Source organism: Cyanistes caeruleus, chromosome 13 (genome assembly GCF_971803275.1).
Source record: "Cyanistes caeruleus chromosome 13, bCyaCae1.hap1.1, whole genome shotgun sequence".
Lineage (NCBI taxonomy): Eukaryota > Metazoa > Chordata > Aves > Passeriformes > Paridae > Cyanistes > Cyanistes caeruleus.
The window spans coordinates 453,244-469,465 of NC_141713.1; the positions used below are offsets into that span (position 1 = coordinate 453,244).

Below are 16,222 nucleotides of genomic sequence, written 5' to 3' on the forward strand. Positions count from 1 at the left end.
GGCGGCGCGCGCGGGGAGCGGCGGTCCCGGTGGTCCCGGCGCGGGCAGCGGCCGCCACATCCCGGCTCTAGAGCTGCCCGTCTGCTCCGTGGGGCTGCGGGGAACGGCCGAGGCTGTCCCGGCGGCAGGCGGCGGTGCAGCCCCCGGGGAGCCCCCGCCCAGGAGCGGCTGTGAGCGTTCCCGGCGGCTCCTCGGGGTCACCCCGAGCTCAGCCCACCGGAGCCCGGTGCGCTTCCGGGGCGGCCGAGGAGCTTCCTGCGCTGCGTCTGCGGTGCTGCTGCCGGTGCTGCTCCCGGTCCGGCCCGGTTCGGCCCGGCGCGCCGCCGGGATGATCAACGCCATCCTCGTGTTCAACAACCACGGGAAGCCGCGGCTCGTCCGCTTCTACCAGCACCTGGTGCGCGAGCGGGGCCGGGATCGGGCCGGGGCCGCCGGTGGGGATGCGGCAGCGGGTGCCTGAGCCCGGTGTGGGACCGGAACCGGAACCGGAACCGGGATCGGGACCAGTGCAGGGCTGAGGGCAGCGTGGGGCTCGATGGGCCGGGGGTGTCCCGGGAGCAGGAGCGGCCGCTGCGACACCTGCCGGTGCCCCGGTGGCGTCCTCCGGGATGCCCCGGGTCACCCGTGGGTGGCCCCGGGACCGGCCTGTCACCCGGAGCCGCGGGCTCACGGCACCCCTGGGGCATCAGGGGCCAGCGGGGGTCGTGGGTCCCATGGGTGGGACGTGCATCCATGGGTGCCCACCCACCGTCTCCTCCTGGCAGGCAGAAGAGGTCCAGCAGCAGATCATCCGTGACACCTTCCACCTGGTGCTGAAGCGGGATGACCACATCTGCAATTTCCTGGAGTGCGGCAGGTACCGGTGGCTGAGGGGCCATGCCGGGCTGGCCCCTCGCTCTGCAGAGTGCCCGGGTGTCCCCCCGGCGCCCTTCAGCTCTGCCCGTGTCCCCACAGCCTGTTCGGCGGCTCGGACTACAAGCTGATCTACCGTCACTACGCCACGCTGTACTTCGTGTTCTGTGTGGACTCCTCGGAGAGTGAGCTGGGCATCCTGGACCTCATCCAGGTGTGTCCCTGCAGGGCCCAGCTTCCCGGCACAGCCCTGCCCTGGCTCTTTCAGAGGCATTTCATGCCCGTGGCATGCCTGTGCCAGCCCTTCCAAAGGGCCTGAGAAGCCCTCGGGGCTGTGGTGGGGCCGCACGTACTCCCCGAGCTTCTGCTTGGCTTCTTCACCTGGGAGCAGCAGGGGAAGTCAGTCTAAAGGAATGTCTTTTAAAAATTGAAGCACAGAACCATTTAGCGTGGAAAAGACCCTTGGGTGCATCAAGTCCAACCATTAATCCTAGGATCCTGGGATCCCGGGTTGGAAGGGACCTCAGGCATTGTCTGATCCAGCCTTTTTTGGCAAAGCACGGCCTAGACAATGCCCAACACCCTGTCATGTGAAAAGTATCTGGTTTTGGGGAATCCCTCACTTCCTCATGGAGATTATTCAATGGCTGTTTCTTTGGAAAAAATTTTCCCCTTGTGCCTTATTGGAGTCTCCCCAAGAGGAACTCATACCCATCACTCTGTGTCTTTCCACGTGACTCCTTGTATGAAGAGAGTTTCCAGCTTTGTAGGCACCCTTTAAACCCCAGGATATTGGAAGAAGGTTCCCCCTGAGCCTCCTTTCCTCAAAGCTGAGCTCCCTCAGCCATTCCCAGGGCTCCAGCCCCTTCCCCAGCTCCGTTCCCTTCCCTGGACACGCTCCAGCCCCTCCAGATCTTCCTTGTCTGACCCAGAGCTGCCCCCAGGACTGGAGGTGCTCCAGCAGTGCCAGCTCAGGGACGGGCACTGCCCTGGGGCTGTGCCCACATTGGGGCTGACACAAGCCAGGAGCCATTGGCCTCTTGCCCACCTGGACACACCTGAGCTTGTGTTCAGCCACAGTCACCAGCATCCCTAGGTCCTTTTCCAGCTTTCCAGTCACTGTCCCATGCCTGGGGTGTTCCATGGGGTTGGTGACCATCCTGCCTGGTCTCTGTCCATTGTCCCAGGTGTTTGTGGAGACGCTGGACAAGTGCTTTGAGAATGTCTGTGAGCTGGACCTCATCTTCCACATGGACAAGGTGGGTGGTGGGCTCGGGGCTGCTCCAGAGCCTGCATTTCTTGGGCTGGGGCTGGCCAGGACAGTGTGGGGGTGGCAGGGGTCACTTTGGGAGGCACTGAGATCCTGTATGGGAATCTTTCAGCTCACACCATGACCTCCCAACGAGAGACCCGAGTGCTGGGCTGCTCCGAGCCCGGGGACAGCCGTGCCCAGCCCTGGGGCTGCCCCGGGGCCGGGTGGCCACGGGCAAGTGACAGATCTGTGCTCCACAGCCAGCACTGGTGGGGCTGGGCAGACTCTGGCCTGGCTGGGGCATTCTGCCTCTGCTCCAAGCCGTGACACCTCGTGGGAGTTAACATTCTACTACAGCTGCAGGGAAAAAAAAGGGAAGGAACAATGGGAGTGTTTGGAATTCAAAGTACTGGGTAAACTTTGGTTTGAGCTACAGCCTGTAATGCTTCCTCTTGAGCTGGACGGAGATCCTGAATGGAAACCACCCCCTTTGATCATGTCCTGGGTCACAAGACTGAAGATAGCTGGGAATAGATATCCAGGAATAGGCTTGGAGCAGGGAGAGGCTTGCTGTTGATCAAGATTTTCTTGCTTTACTGAAAACAAAAGCATGTCAACAAAATAGAGCACTGGGAAAAAAAAATGCGTAAAATGCTCCCTTTGCACTGGTGATTCCAACTGGGGAACTGGCAGGGAAGGGGAGCGAGCAGGTCTGGGGGGTCTCCATGTTACCAGCTGCTAAGGTTGGGCTTTGGTTTCACTGTTTGCCCTGCTGTAAACTTTCCAAAATGTCACAACACGATTATCTTGTCAGCAGAAGTGTTTATCAAAGGAGGAAGGAGGGCTGAGCAGCTGCAGGAGAAGCGTTGGCAGCTGCCCAGCTCACCTCTGCCCACAGCTGGGGGAGGATGTGCTCTCGGCTGCTGACTCTGTGGCATGACCAGGACCCAGCAGCTTTCCACTCAGCCTTACTCTCAGCTTTACAGTAAAACATGTAAAACCCTTTGGATGTAAAACACTCGGCCTCACAGCCAGCCCGCAGCCCTCGGGCCAGCAGCACTGGGGTCACCGCTCCTCTGACCTGTCCTGCCTGGAACAACAGTCTCAGGAGACAGGAGCTGGTGGTGGAGACCCCAGCTCGCTCAGCACAGGCTCTCCCAGCCCTGTTTACTTCCCGTCCCACTGCTTCCCAGCTTTGACTCCACTCTTGGCCATTATCAGTTGGTCCTCCGGTCTCTTTCTATATTTGGCACATGTTTGTTTCTCAGATGTGCTCGTGTTCCTGTGCTTCCAGGAGCAGAGGGACAGTGTTTGAGGTGCTGGTTTGTCCTGCTGGGCCCTGGCTGCCCCCCGTGGATGCCCAGGCAGGGCCATGAGTGTCTCCCTGGACAGGGCTGTGAGCGGCTCCCTGGGCAGGGGAGGGCACGGCTTCAGGTGCAGCTTTGGCTGCATTCTGTAATTTTTCTGTTTGCCTTAAGTTCCACTTTGCAGAACCTGCAGCACAAGGGCCATGGGACCACAGCTGTGGTGGGTCTGGGGTCCTACTCCTGCCATGGGCTGATGCAGGGGGACATGGATCAGGCACCAGTGACACCAGTGCTCGTAGTGATTGGCTTTGGGAGCCCCAGAGCTGCAGGGATCCCGTCTCAAGGGGAGGCTCAGGGTGGGCCATGCCCAGCTCTCAGTCGTGCTTTCCACCTTGGAGGGGAGTGTGAGCTGCACTCAGCAGCTGTGGGGTCCTGGAGGGGACACGGATTGCTCAGGAAGTGCTGTGCTTTGGCTTGGAAGACAAAAGTTGTTCAGGATTTCTGCCCTGTTGGTTTGGAGCCAGCTTGGGCAGAAGCCAGATCTTGAAGGAACGTTTCCTGATGCTCCCATATCCTTTTTGGCTGTGGGAGCCACTTGCTCAAGCTACTTCATCGTGCACTGGGTCTGGGCTGTGGGGTGGGGGTTCCAGGGCTGTGAGGGGGCCCAGGAGCTGCCTGGGGCTCAGCCTGTGCTGTGCTGATCCCACACACCTCCTGCTGCTCCAGGCACTGTGCCACAGGACCTGTGGAGAGCCCTGGGCCAGATCACCGCTCTGTTGTCTGGGATCACCTCACAGAGCTGGGAATGTCCCTCAGAGCAGGTTTTCTCCTTGTCTCTATTCTCCCCAGGGTTGTCCTGGTGCTGCTTGTCACAAGGTGTGTTTACAGTGCAGCCTAGCTCAGTGAAACCATAAAACAATCTCATAACCCGATGATGCTCCTGCACAGCCCCTTTCACGGAAATAATTGGGACCCATAAATCCATTACCTGCGCTGGGAACTCGCTGGGAGCTGCTGACTGTGCAGGGAACGCTGAGCTGAGCCACGTGCAGGGGCTGGGGGTGGGTGTACCCACCAGCACAGCCCGCCTGCCGCCTCGGGCTGCTTGCAATTTCTGGGCTTGCAACTCAGCAATGTTCCTTTTCTCTGTTCTGGCTGTGTGATTGCACCGGCCCTGCCTGGCTGTTCATCCTTGGACTCGAGGGATCCCAGGAAAGGAGCAGACTCCCTTGGAAGCTGTGTGCTTTTTCTGTGCCCGTGTTACAGTCCCGGCCTTCCTAAGAGACAGCAGAGAGGCTCTGTCCTGGCTTTCTGGGGAGAAGGAGCCTCTGGGGAGAAGTGTTGTGCCCAGTGAGGACCCTGCTGGCTGCAGGGGTCGTGTCCAGGACACGTTCCTGCTGTAAGCTGGCTGCTGGCCCAGGGAGGGAGCAGCAGGGCTGGGGGTGCCGTCAGCTGGGTGTCACCTAGACTGGGGATACAGGCAAGAGGAGCCTGGGGGCTCCCCATGCCAACCTTGGCCACCCTGTCACTCTCAGGAGTGACACTCAGAAGGGGAGAGGGATAGATTTGTGTCCCTGGGGAGATGTTGGCCCCTGACATGCTTCCACACCAGCGCTGCAGCTGCTGCCAGACAGAACAGCCTTCTGTTCCCTCCCCCCTCCCTGGCAGGTCCACCACATCCTGCAGGAGATGGTGATCGGTGGCATGGTGCTGGAGACCAACATGAACGAGATTGTGGCACAGGTGGAGGCCCAGGGCAAGCTGGAGAAGGCAGAGGTGAGCTGTGACACTGCGGCTCTGCCCCATGGGAGCTGACAGACCCTGGGCTGCGAGGGGGGCGGCCCATGGGGACAGGGGTGGCATGGGGGGGTACCCAGGGTATTCCCAGCGTCTGTCTGCCTCGGGATGGGGCTGGGGACATCCCTGCCCCGTGGCTCTGGTCAGGAGTGCAGGGAGCTGCCAGAGTGTGGAAGTGGTTCTTCTGTCAAGGGTAACGACCCCAGGCCAGAAAAGGCTTTTCAGGAAGATGTGGCTGTGGAGGGCCCACGGGGTGGGGCCGGTGGTCACAGTCCCTGTGTCCCCAGGGCGGCCTCTCAGCTGCTCCTTCCCGCGCTGTGTCGGCCGTCAAGAACATCAACCTGCCCGAGATCCCCCGCAACATCAACATCGGGGACATCAACATCAAAGTGCCCAACCTGTCACAGTTCATGTGAGCAGCCTGTGCTGGGGGGCTGAGCAGAGCTGGGGTCCCCGGCCCCTGCCATCCCATGTGGCACACAGGGCCCGAAGGTGGCAGGGAGCAGTGACAGGGCTCAGAGAACAGGGTGGGGATGTCCCCCCTGCTGGGCCTGGCCTCAGTTCTGCTCCCTGCTCCCCCAGCAAGGAGGGTGCCCTTCCTTCCCCTCCCTCCCTGCAGACACGCAGCCTCTCCTCGCTGTGGGCAAGAGTTGGCTCCCGCCTCTCCCAGGGTTCCTGGGATTCCAAAGGGTGTCTGTAGTGACGGCTGTGTCAGGAGCTGCAGGTTGTGTCCTCTGTCCTCCCAGCCATGGCTGTCCCCTGCCCTGGTCCTGCTCGCTGTGGTGGGCCCCAGCTGGGTGGGGGTCACTCATGGGAGCTGCTGTGTGCCCTGGGGACAGTGTGAGTGGGACAGGCTGGACCTGGGGGACGGGGAGGTGGTCAGGCCGGGCTGGGGCTGCTGGAGTGTGTCCCTGTGTCCCAATAAACTGCCCTGGAACCCGTGTGTGTGTCTGCTCTGGGTGCTGCTGGATGGGGAGGGGCTGGGGGCTCTGTGCTGCTCTCCTGGGGTAGCTGCAGCCCTGGGGGCTTTTGGCTGGTGGAGGCCCAGGGGGTGGGAGAGGGGGCCCTAGATGCCCCAGGGGATGCAGGGGGCTTAGGGCAGGGTCCCTGGCTGCAGCCTCTGCTCTCGGAGCAGGTGTGTGGAGGGTGGTGGCCCTGCTCAGGTTGTGATGGCTGTGGTCACCCCTTGCTGGTTCCTGCCCTCTCCCTGCTGCGGAGCACCTGGGCAGGGCAGCCCTGAGCTCTGACAGCTCTGTGGGTGTGTGGGAGCTCTGGGGCTGGGGTCCCCTGAGGCTGAGCTTGTCCTGGGGTTCACAGTGACCCTGATGGGCTCTGTCAGTCGCGTGCCCCACTCCCCGGGCTCTGTCGAGGCTCCATCTGGCCACGAGTCCCTGGGGCTGGCTGGGGGCCCTTCCTCTGCTCCCCAGCTGTGCTCCAGGTTCTGCCTTCACTTCCCCTGGCAGGGAAACCGTGACTCTGCCTGGAAGGAATTTTCCCCTCCCTGCAACTTAACCCTTCCCCAGCTGGCCACGAGCCACATCATCGCTCCTGGAGGTCAGGGAGCTGGGCAACCTGCTGTGTCCTCTTCTCTGCTGGCTCTCCTCCTCCTCCGCCTCCTCCTCCTCCTAATCCTCCTCCTCCTCCTCTTGTAGGTGCCGGCGAAGGGTGCAGGTGAGCCGTGGTGCCGGGCCGTGTCCTGGGGCTGGGACGCGGAGTCTCGGAGCCAGTCGGAGGTGAAGGCTCCGGCTCGCCCCATGGCCAGGGAGCTGGGGATGCTCTGGGGAGCTGCTCTGCGCCAGGCCGGGGGTAACGGGGCTGTCCGGCCCCACGCCACAGCATCCCAGTGCCGCTGTGGGCTGTGTCCGGCTCCCTCCGCACCTCCCGGAGCGGCTCTGCTGCCACCTCCGGCCCCACTGCCCCGTCCGAATCTGGCCGGGGCCGGAGCCCCGCAGCTCTGCGGGCCGTGGCAGGCGGAGCAGCGGCACCGTGCTGTTCCCGAGCCCTGGTTCAGGCTGGGATGAGCCGGGCGAGCCCCCGGCCCGTCACTGCCCCTCCCGGGGAGCTTCAGCCCCGAGGCGGTGGCGGAGGCTTGTGCGGGAGCCGAGTGCCCGGCGCTGGCCGTGCCCGGAGGGGCTGAGCCGGGTGGGTCACCAGAGCCGCCCCTCACCGCAGGGAGATGCGGCGTGAGCAGGGCAGGGGCTGCCCGGGGGCTCCACCTGTCCTCCGAGCTGCCTGTGTGCTCCGGAGATGGGGCTGGCTCCGGGGCTGGCTCCCCGAGCTCCCCGGGCTGTGTCCCCGAGCTCCCCGGGCTGTCTCCCCGAGCTCCCCGGGCTGTGTCCCCGAGCTCCCCGGGCTGTCTCCCCGAGCTCCCCGGGCTGTGTCCCCGAGCTCCCCGGGCTGTGTCCCCGAGCTCCCCGGGCTGTCTCCCCGAGCTCCCCGGGCTGTCTCCCGGGCTGTCCCCCCGAGCTCCCCGGGCTGTGTCCCCGAGCTCCCCGGGCTGTGTCCCCGAGCTCCCCGGGCTGTCTCCCCGAGCTCCCCGGGCTGTGTCCCCGAGCTCCCCGGGCTCCCCGGGCTGTCCCCCCGAGCTCCCCGGGCTGTGTCCCCGAGCTCCCCGGGCTGTCTCCCCGAGCTCCCCGGGCTGTCTCCCCGAGCTCCCCGGGCTGTGTCCCCGAGCTCCCCGGGCTGTCTCCCCGAGCTCCCCGGGCTGTGTCCCCGAGCTCCCCGGGCTGTGTCCCCGAGCTCCCCGGGCTGTCTCCCGGGCTGTCTCTCGGCCCCCAGCCCGCTGCCGGCCCCAGCTGCGCTTTGCTGTGACACCCATGGGCGCCGGGTTTTGCTGGGTTCAGCTCTAGGGCGCGTTCCCAAATCCAGGCGCCCTCCCCAGCACCCTCAGCCCCAGAACCGCCTCGTCGCCCTGCTCCAGGCTGGGTGAGCCCATGCCGCAGGTCCTGCCCCCCCGCTGGCCCGGGCCGTGCCCCCGCCCCGCCGGCCGGCAGAGATGAGGTTAAGGGGGCGAGGGCTGCGGGTTCCTGCCCCGGAGCTTTGGAGAAAGCTTTCCTCCGCCGGGAGCCGAGGCGGACGGTCGGGCGCTGCAGGAGCAGGGGCAGGGCCACAGCGGGAGCTCAGGGAGCGGGACCCCCCCGCTGCCCCCGGCCGAGCGCAGGAAGGTGAGGGGGGGACTCTGCTGCTGCGGAGGCTCCGGGGGCTTCACACCCCGGGCAGGGGGTGCGCGGGGTGCTTCGGGCTGGACCAAGCGGGGTAAGGGGCTGTGGGGTGCGAGGGGGCTGGCGGGGGCTGTGGGGGCGCATGACGGTGTGGAGGGTTCTGAGGGGGTGTCAGGCTGTGGGGTGTGTGAGGCCGGAGCTCCGAGGGAGTGACGCCCCACATCTGTGCCGTTGTGTGACGCGGGAGATGTGTGTGCAGCTGGCTGGGCTCCGGAGAGGAAACTTCAGGGGGTGGGGATGGAATCCCGCAGGTGCTGGGGGTGTCAGGGTGTCAGGGTGTGGGTGCTGTGTCTCACCCCAGGGCTGCTCCCCGTTAACTCCATCCAGCCCGTGCCCAGGTGAGCCAGTGGGGGATGCCTGTGTGCTGTGCCCGAGGGGCTGTGGGGAGGGATGGGGGTGTGCAGAGTGCCTGGCACCCTCCCAGCCACCTGCGGCCCTTGGTGCTGCAGGGGACTGTCCCCAAAGCCTTTGGCCGCAGCCAGGGTGGGGATGGGACTGAGAGAGCCAGCGGTGGCCTCTGGACCTGGGGAATGGCTGTGCCTAACAGGGAACGCCAGGGACACACCAGCAGCGTCCGGAGTGATTTGTGCCAGGCACGGTGGCCCTGACGGGTGCAGCTGGGTCAGGGACGGGGTAAGGCTCCCTGGGGACAGCATTCACTCGTCCTGGTTTGCCCTTCGGCCCAGCTGTGTGGCTCCTGGCAGCACCTGCTCATAATCTATGGCCATATCTCCCTACAGAGAGATCGATCAGATCTTGGGAACAGGGCTTACTCTTCCCAGTGTGTGACAGGTTGTGTCACCCCCCACCCTGGGTGGGGACCTCACGTGCCCGCTGGGGCTGCGCTTACAAGGACAGAGTTTGACCCCGGTGCCTCTGGGTTCGTGACCCTGAACTTTGAGAGGGCTGTGAGCAGGGGAACGTCCCCCCCACGTTCCCCTACCGCTGCCAGACCCCTGTGCTGCACCCCACGGCCCCTGCTTTCCCTGCAGCCTGTGAGCTGTGGGCGACCTGGACCCTCTGATGGTGGCTCATACCCTGTCACTCCAGGGTAAACGGGGTGACACTGAGCCTGCATCTGGGCTTGGAGGATGGGGACACGTGCTGGGCCCTGCAGTGGGCTGGGGATGTGGCTGCTGGCTGCCACCACCACCTCTGTCCCTCTGTTTGCAGGGCCAGGCCAGCGCTGGGGAAGGACGCTGGGGGTCCGGGCCCACAGCCCGCTCCCCGATGGTGCCACCCCCCTCGGCCAGCTCTGTCCCTGCAGCAGTGGCACCGGGCGTTGGTGCTCCTGCCAGCCTGGGGGGTGGGCAGGTGGAAAGCTCATCCCAGGGTCTGTCGCCACCCTGAGCCCCATGGCCATTTAATCCTTCACCCATTAACTTGGACTAATAAACCTCGTGGGAGCGAGAGGCTAAAAGCCGTGCTTGCGCCAGCGCTGTCTCTGCCAGTGCCGCTCCTGCTGCCCGCCATGGCAGCCGGCTTCTTCATCAGCAAGACCGTGGGCATCGTGGGCATCATGCTGGGCCTGGGGGCTGTGGCCACCATCATTGCGCTCTCGGTGGTGTACGCCCAGGAAAAGAACAAGGGGACATCAGATGTGGGCACCAGCACCACCCCCAGCACCACCACCACCACCACCACCAATCCCAACGACCCCTGGAACCGCTGGAGATTGCCGGCCACGCTGAAGCCGGAGATTTACGAGGTGTCCCTGCAGCCCTTCCTGAAGCCTGATGCCAACAACATGTACATCTTCAAGGGCAGCAGCAGTGTGGTCTTCATGTGCGAGGAAGCCACCAACCTCATCCTCATCCACAGCAACAAGCTGAACTACACCATGCAGGGCTCCTTCCATGTGGCGCTGCAGGCAGAGGGCGGTGGGGAGGCCCCGGCCATCTCCCGCACCTGGCTGGAGACTCCCACCCAGTACCTGGTGGTGCAGCTGGCCGCTCCCCTGCAGCAGGGCCGGCGCTACCGGCTGTCCAGCAGCTTCACCGGGGAGCTGGCCGATGACCTGGCTGGCTTCTATCGCAGCGAATACACTGATGAGTCAGGCAACAGGTATGTGAACAGCAGGGGACGGGGTGGAAGCCACAGGCCTGGCCCGATGTGGTGGTGGGAAGGGGAATGGGGGCAGGGGGCTGGCACAGGATGGTGGAGGGCTTGGGCTGGCTTTGGGGCTCCTCTCCCACCAGGACCATGGGATGGGTGTGTGGAGCCTTTGTGCCCTCCTTGCATCCTTATGCTGCCCCAGTGGGGGCGGGAGAAAGGGGGCTGTGGGGTGCAGCCTCCACAGGGACCCTCGGGACTGATGGGATTGGCTCACAGGCAGGTGGTGGCCACCACACAGATGCAGGCAGCTGACGCACGCAAAGCTTTCCCCTGCTTCGACGAGCCAGCCATGAAAGCCAACTTCACAGTGACACTGATCCACCCCTCCAACTATGTGGCCATTTCCAACATGCCTGCCAAAAGTGAGTAGGGCAGGGGGACCCCGCTGGGTGGGGCTGGGGGCCTGGCAGGGCTGTGGGGTGATCCTCTGATCTCCACAGACACCAGGCAGCAGATAATTGATGGGGAGACCTGGAATGTCACTGAGTTTCAGACCACCCCCCGGATGTCCACGTACCTTCTGGCCTTCATTGTCAGCCAGTTCACCAGCGTGCAGAATGACTCGGAGAAGATACTGGTAGGATGGGGTGGGGTGCACCCCTGCCCAGCTGGGTGGCTGAGCCTGGGCCACTGATGAATCCTGCATCCCTTCTCTCCAGATTCGCATCTGGGGCCGCCCCAAAGCCATCAACGAGGGCCAGGGCGACTACGCACTCAATGTCACCAGCCCCATCCTCAGGTTCTTTGAGGAGCATTACAACACGTCCTACCCGCTCCCCAAGTCTGGTGCGTGCTGTGGGGTGCCTGGGGCACTGGGTTGAGGTGCCCACTGCAGGGGGACGATGGTCCAGCGTGCTGTCAGCGGGGCACTGACGGCACCCCTCCACCCCAGACCAGGTCGGCCTCCCTGATTTCAATGCGGGCGCGATGGAGAACTGGGGGCTGGTGACGTACCGGGAGAACTCGCTGCTCTTCGATGCTGAGTACTCCTCCATTGGCAACAAGGAGCGGGTGGTGACCGTCATTGCCCACGAGCTGGCACACCAGGTACCTGCTGCACCCCTCGCCCACTCCCCTGACTGATGGCTGGTGGCTGAGGGAGTGCTGTGCCCTCTGCAGTGGTTTGGGAATTTGGTGACGCTGCGGTGGTGGAACGACCTGTGGCTGAACGAGGGCTTCGCCTCGTACGTGGAGTACCTGGGTGCCGACTTTGCTGAGCCCTCCTGGAGCATTGTGAGTGCCAGGGACGATGTGGGGAACCAGGGGCTGCCCCGGTGCCGGGCGGCACACGCAGGGCTGAGGCGGGTGCTGCTGCCCCCTCTGCAGAAAGATCTGATGGTGCTGAACGAGGTGCACACGGTGATGGCAACGGACGCCCTGGCCAGCTCCCACCCGCTCTCCTTCCGCGAGGAGGAGATCAACACCCCAGCCCAGATCAGTGAAGTCTTTGACAGCATCGCCTACAGCAAGGTGTGCACGGAGGTCCCGGGGGTGGGGATGGACTCTGGGGTGTCCCTGGCTTCTCTGACCTGCTGTCCCTGCAGGGAGCATCGGTGCTGCGGATGCTTTCGAGCTTCCTCAGCGAGAACATCTTCAAGGAGGGGCTGCAGGTGAGGTGCTGCTGGTACTGGGGGGCAGCAAGCCCAGTGCAGGGTGGGATTCCCATGGCAGAGCCCTTCCTGGGCGCTCTAGGGGTGTCCCAACACCCCAGAATTGCCCTTGCTCACCCGTCTCTCCTGGTGCTCTCCCACAGTCCTACCTCCACACCTTCTCCTACAACAACACCGTCTACACTGACCTCTGGGACCATCTGCAACAGGTAGGAGGGGGCTGGTGCTCCTGCAGCATCCCCAGCCCTGGGGGGCTGCCTGGTTGGCAGGGTCCCACGTGCTGGCTGAGGGCTGCAGCGCTGGCCAAGCCCCACGCTGCCCGTGCCCCTGGTGACTGGCGGCGCTGCCATCCCCGCAGGCGGTGGAGAAGAACAACGTGCAACTGCCTGACAGCATCAGCAACATCATGGACCGCTGGACGCTGCAGATGGGCTTCCCTGTGGTGACTGTTGACACCAAGAGCGGCACCGTCAATCAGACTCATTTTCTGCTGGACCCCACATCTTCTGTGGACAGACCCTCTGCCTTCAAGTGAGTGTGGCGGGGGCTGGCTGGGAAACGAGGGGTCTGGGGATGAGGGCCAGTCCCACCACCTGTCTGTCCATGGCACAGCTACACCTGGATCATCCCCATCACCTGGATGACAGACAGTGGCAGCGGGAACAGCATCTACTGGCTGACCAAAGTCACAGGTATGGTGTGTCCTGGCTGTGAGTGGGGGCCTTGCTGCCACCTCCACTGCCATGGCACTGGGGAGGGTCCCAGGGAGGCGGTGGGGGGTGGAGGGAGCTGAGCCTGGCCCTCCCTGGCGGGTGGGTGTGTGGCTCTGGCAGAACCTCCTGTCCCCTTCCCAGACACCAACAGCGTCTTCAGGCTCGACAGCCCCGGCTGGCTCCTGCTGAACCTCAATGTCACTGGGTACTTCCGAGTCAATTACAACCAGGAGAACTGGGATCAGCTCCTCAACCAGCTTGGCACTAACCACACGGTACAGGGGGCTGTGGTGTGGGACCCCATGCAGGCCACCCCGCTCTGGCTGCCCTGAGACACTCACTTTGCTCTCTCAGGTCTTCCCTGTGATCAACCGTGCCCAGATCATTGACGATGCCTTTAACCTGGCCAGGTGAGCCCTGCCAGGTGGTCTGGGTGCCACTGGGGTGAGGGGCTGGATGGGGTGGGTGCCCTGGGGTGGGCAGTGCCGCTAGGGCTGGGGAGGTGACGCTGCCCCCATCCCTGACAGGGCCAAGTACGTCAACGTGACCTTGGCTCTGAACACGACACGGTTCCTGAGGTGGGAGACGGAATACATGCCCTGGCAGGCAGCCCTCACCAACCTCCAGTACTTCCAGCAGATGTTTGACCGCAGCGAGGTCTTTGGGGCCATGTCGGTGAGTGGTGCCGGTGGGTGAGGGACCAGGATTGCCCCCACAGTGGTGTGGGGGCTGCTGCCAGTGTCACTGACTCTCTCTTGTCCCCAGAGTTACATGAGGAAGCAGGTGACCCCTCTCTTCACCCACTACAAGAACATCACCAATGACTGGAATGATATCCCCAGTGGCCTGATGCCCCAGTGAGTGCCGTGGCCCCGGGGCTGGGCTGGATCCCTGGGGTCTCCCCGACTGCGCTGGGCAGAGGGCACAGCCCTGCCTCCAGCTGGCCCTGGCCAGTGGGTGCCCTGTGCCGGACCCCAGCCCGGCCTCCCTCCCCCAGGTACAACGAGGTCAATGCCATCAGCACCGCCTGCTCCTACGGGGTCACCGAGTGTCAGCAGCTGGCTGCCGACTACTTGAGTGCGTGGGAGAATTCCACCGACAACCCGTGAGTCCTCGGGAGCCCCGGTGCTGTGCGTGTGGTCGGGCTGGGCGCGGCCAGGGGCTCCTGGCACTGATGGCTCTTCCCCCAACAGGGTCCCCCCGAACCTGCGCTCAGCCATCTATTGCAGCATGGTGGCCACGGGCGGGGAGAAGGCCTGGGATTTCCTCTGGAAGAAGTTCCAGGAGGCCCATGTGGTGTCTGAGGCCGACAAGCTCCGCACGGCCCTCTCCTGCAGCCCCCATCCCTGGATCCTCAACCGGTGCGTGTGGGGTCTGGCTGGCACTGTGGGGTGTGCCCACCGGCCCATAACCCACATCGTGTCCGCTGCCCCGCCAGCCCCTCACCCCCTCACCGTGCCCCCCCAGGTACCTGGAGTACACCCTCGACCCCACAAAGATCCGGAAGCAGGATGCCACCTCCACCATCAACAGCATTGCCAGCAACGTTGTGGGGCAGCCCCTGGCCTGGGACTTCATCCGTGGCAACTGGAGGACGCTCTTCACCCAGTGAGCACCGCGGGGGCTGGGGGCACCCCTGTCTGCCTGTGCCCCTTGGGGGTGGCACTGTCCCTTCCCCATCCCCTCCCCGCTGGCTCAGCACACTTCTGCTCTCCCAGGTACGGGGGCGGCTCCTTCTCCTTCTCCCGCCTGATTTTATCTGTGACCCAGCGCTTTTCCTCAGAGTTTGAGCTGCAGCAGGTGAGGCTGGACCCTGCCAGGGGGGCTCTCGGGGCTTCTGGCTTCTTCAGCATGATGTTGGGTGGTGTTGGGGGCTTCTGGAGTGGTTCTGGGGGGCTCACACAGGCTATTGGGGTGCTCCTGGGGGCTGCCAGGGAGCAGCTGAGAGATGCTGGGGTGGTGCTGGAGTGCTCACAGGGGTTGTCAGGGGCTGTTGGGGTGTTCCTGGGTGGTGTCCAGAGGTACTGGGAGCTTCTGGGATCTCCCGTGGGTTGCCGGGCCCACCCCCGGCCTGCTCCAGCCCCATCTCTGCCTGGCAGCTGGAGCAGTTCAAGAAGGACAACCAGGACATCGGGTTTGGGTCGGGGACGCGGGCGCTGGAGCAGGCGCTGGAGCGGACCCGTGCCAACATCAACTGGGTGAAGGAGAACCGGGCGACGGTGCTGAAGTGGTTTGAGGATGAGAACAAACAAAGCGAATAAAGGAGTCTGCGCTTCCCCAGCCACCAGGACGGACCCTCGCCCACTCCCGACTCCCCTCACTCCATCCCCCGTGGCCCCCAGTCCCGCACTGCCGGTCCGGCTCTGGAGGGCTCGGAGGGGAGGTCAGGCTGGTGCGCTCTGGGGGTGTGAATAAAATCCTGCCCGGTTTCCAGGGGCACCCTGGTGCTGGCGGCTGTGCTGGGGACTGTGACAGACTGGGTAGGAAGTGCCAGGGGCCCCGCGGGCCTGGGGCAGGGCCCGGGGCTGTGAGCCCCCGGGCTGTTAGGAGCCTGGTGCTAAGTGGCTCTGGGGGCTTCGCTGACGCCAGCCCCTGGCCCCTCTGTCTGACAGCTGCGTGTGAGCTCTCCTGCCGCGCCCTGCTCAGGGGCACTGGCACCAGGACCCCTCCGCCCGCCCCTGCTCCGGGCAGGTGCTGCGGGCTCGGGCCGGGGGCCAGGGCGTGGCTGTGACAGGTAGGAGGGACCGTCCCCATGGGCTACCCTGAAGGGACGGAGGTGACTTCGGGCACAGGGAAGGGATGGGACCCCCAGGCAGCTGGGAGCTGGGGTCAGTGGGGCTGGGGATGGCCAAGGTGGTGAGTCCCTCTGCCACCCCAGCCCTGGGACACGTTTGGGCTGTGGGCACTGAGCCGCTGGCCAGGGCAGCACCTGGCTCTGTGTGTGTGTGGGGAGCCAGGCTGGAGAGTGCCCCCAGTCCTGCCCGTGCTGGGGTGCAGCCAGCAGGTCCCGCAGTAAGGAACAGGGGAGCAGCGCTGCAGGGCAGCTTTAGTGAGGATCCTGGTGTCTGCCCCACCCGTGCAGCTCTGCCACCGACCCATGGCACTGCCCCCCTGCCCCCCGTGCCGTGCCACCGTGCCTGTGTGGGCTCTGTCCGGGGCTGCAGTCAGCTCCAGCCCCTCAGTGCTGTGTGCTGGGGGGCGGCTGGGCAGGACAGAGGCTGCGGCAGGAGCAGGGAAGATGAGCCTGGCTGGGGCCCAGGGGCTGCTGAGCTGTTCGGGGGAGAGCTGTGGGAGGCGAGTGGCTGTGGGACACCCCACCCTGCACCCCCTGCCACCCACCCCACGAGGATCATCC

At 64.5% G+C, this 16,222-nt stretch overlaps 2 protein-coding genes across 5 annotated transcripts; both read left to right on the forward strand.

Annotated features, from left to right (window-relative positions):
- Positions 1 to 12: 12 nt before the first annotated feature.
- Positions 13 to 6,149, forward strand: AP3S2 (adaptor related protein complex 3 subunit sigma 2). Its single transcript, XM_086849537.1, has 6 exons — positions 13 to 397; positions 765 to 856; positions 955 to 1,066; positions 2,040 to 2,111; positions 5,080 to 5,187; positions 5,496 to 6,149. The coding sequence occupies exons 1-6, from the start codon at positions 329 to 331 to the stop codon at positions 5,622 to 5,624; spliced, it is 582 nt and encodes a 193-aa protein (XP_086705663.1). The 5' UTR covers positions 13 to 328; the 3' UTR covers positions 5,625 to 6,149.
- A 514-nt stretch (positions 6,150 to 6,663) lies between these two features.
- On the forward strand, positions 6,664 to 15,313 carry ANPEP (alanyl aminopeptidase, membrane). Of its 4 annotated transcripts, XM_086849524.1 has the most exons (22): positions 7,675 to 8,372; positions 8,977 to 9,062; positions 9,603 to 10,493; positions 10,761 to 10,906; positions 10,985 to 11,121; positions 11,204 to 11,330; positions 11,437 to 11,591; positions 11,664 to 11,777; positions 11,871 to 12,014; positions 12,089 to 12,154; positions 12,298 to 12,363; positions 12,513 to 12,685; positions 12,767 to 12,846; positions 13,009 to 13,142; positions 13,222 to 13,277; positions 13,395 to 13,542; positions 13,633 to 13,724; positions 13,865 to 13,972; positions 14,061 to 14,228; positions 14,335 to 14,475; positions 14,586 to 14,667; positions 14,967 to 15,313. In XM_086849524.1, the coding sequence occupies exons 3-22, from the start codon at positions 9,901 to 9,903 to the stop codon at positions 15,126 to 15,128; spliced, it is 2,892 nt and encodes a 963-aa protein (XP_086705650.1). In that variant the 5' UTR covers positions 7,675 to 8,372; positions 8,977 to 9,062; positions 9,603 to 9,900; the 3' UTR covers positions 15,129 to 15,313. The 4 variants fall into 4 exon arrangements, with proteins under 4 accessions (XP_086705649.1, XP_086705651.1, XP_086705650.1 ...); XM_086849523.1 differs by lacking the exons at positions 7,675 to 8,372; positions 8,977 to 9,062 and adding an exon at positions 6,664 to 6,775; XM_086849525.1 differs by lacking the exons at positions 7,675 to 8,372; positions 8,977 to 9,062 and adding an exon at positions 6,692 to 6,879.
- The last annotated feature ends 909 nt before the right edge of the window (positions 15,314 to 16,222 follow it).

What these genes read in the sequence shown, in the direction of transcription:
- AP3S2 (XM_086849537.1), top strand. Translation starts at nt 329, where the DNA reads ATGATCAACGCCATCCTCGTGTTCAACAACCACGGGAAGCCGCGGCTC. An exon ending in GCATCCTGGACCTCATCCAG is followed by an intron (nt 1,067 to 2,039) that starts GTGTGTCCCTGC and finishes CCATTGTCCCAG; the next exon opens with GTGTTTGTGGAGACGCTGGA. An exon ending in TCATCTTCCACATGGACAAG is followed by an intron (nt 2,112 to 5,079) that starts GTGGGTGGTGGG and finishes CCTCCCTGGCAG; the next exon opens with GTCCACCACATCCTGCAGGA.
- ANPEP (XM_086849523.1), top strand. Translation starts at nt 9,901, where the DNA reads ATGGCAGCCGGCTTCTTCATCAGCAAGACCGTGGGCATCGTGGGCATC. An exon ending in AGCTTGGCACTAACCACACG is followed by an intron (nt 13,143 to 13,221) that starts GTACAGGGGGCT and finishes TTGCTCTCTCAG; the next exon opens with GTCTTCCCTGTGATCAACCG. An exon ending in GAGAATTCCACCGACAACCC is followed by an intron (nt 13,973 to 14,060) that starts GTGAGTCCTCGG and finishes TTCCCCCAACAG; the next exon opens with GGTCCCCCCGAACCTGCGCT.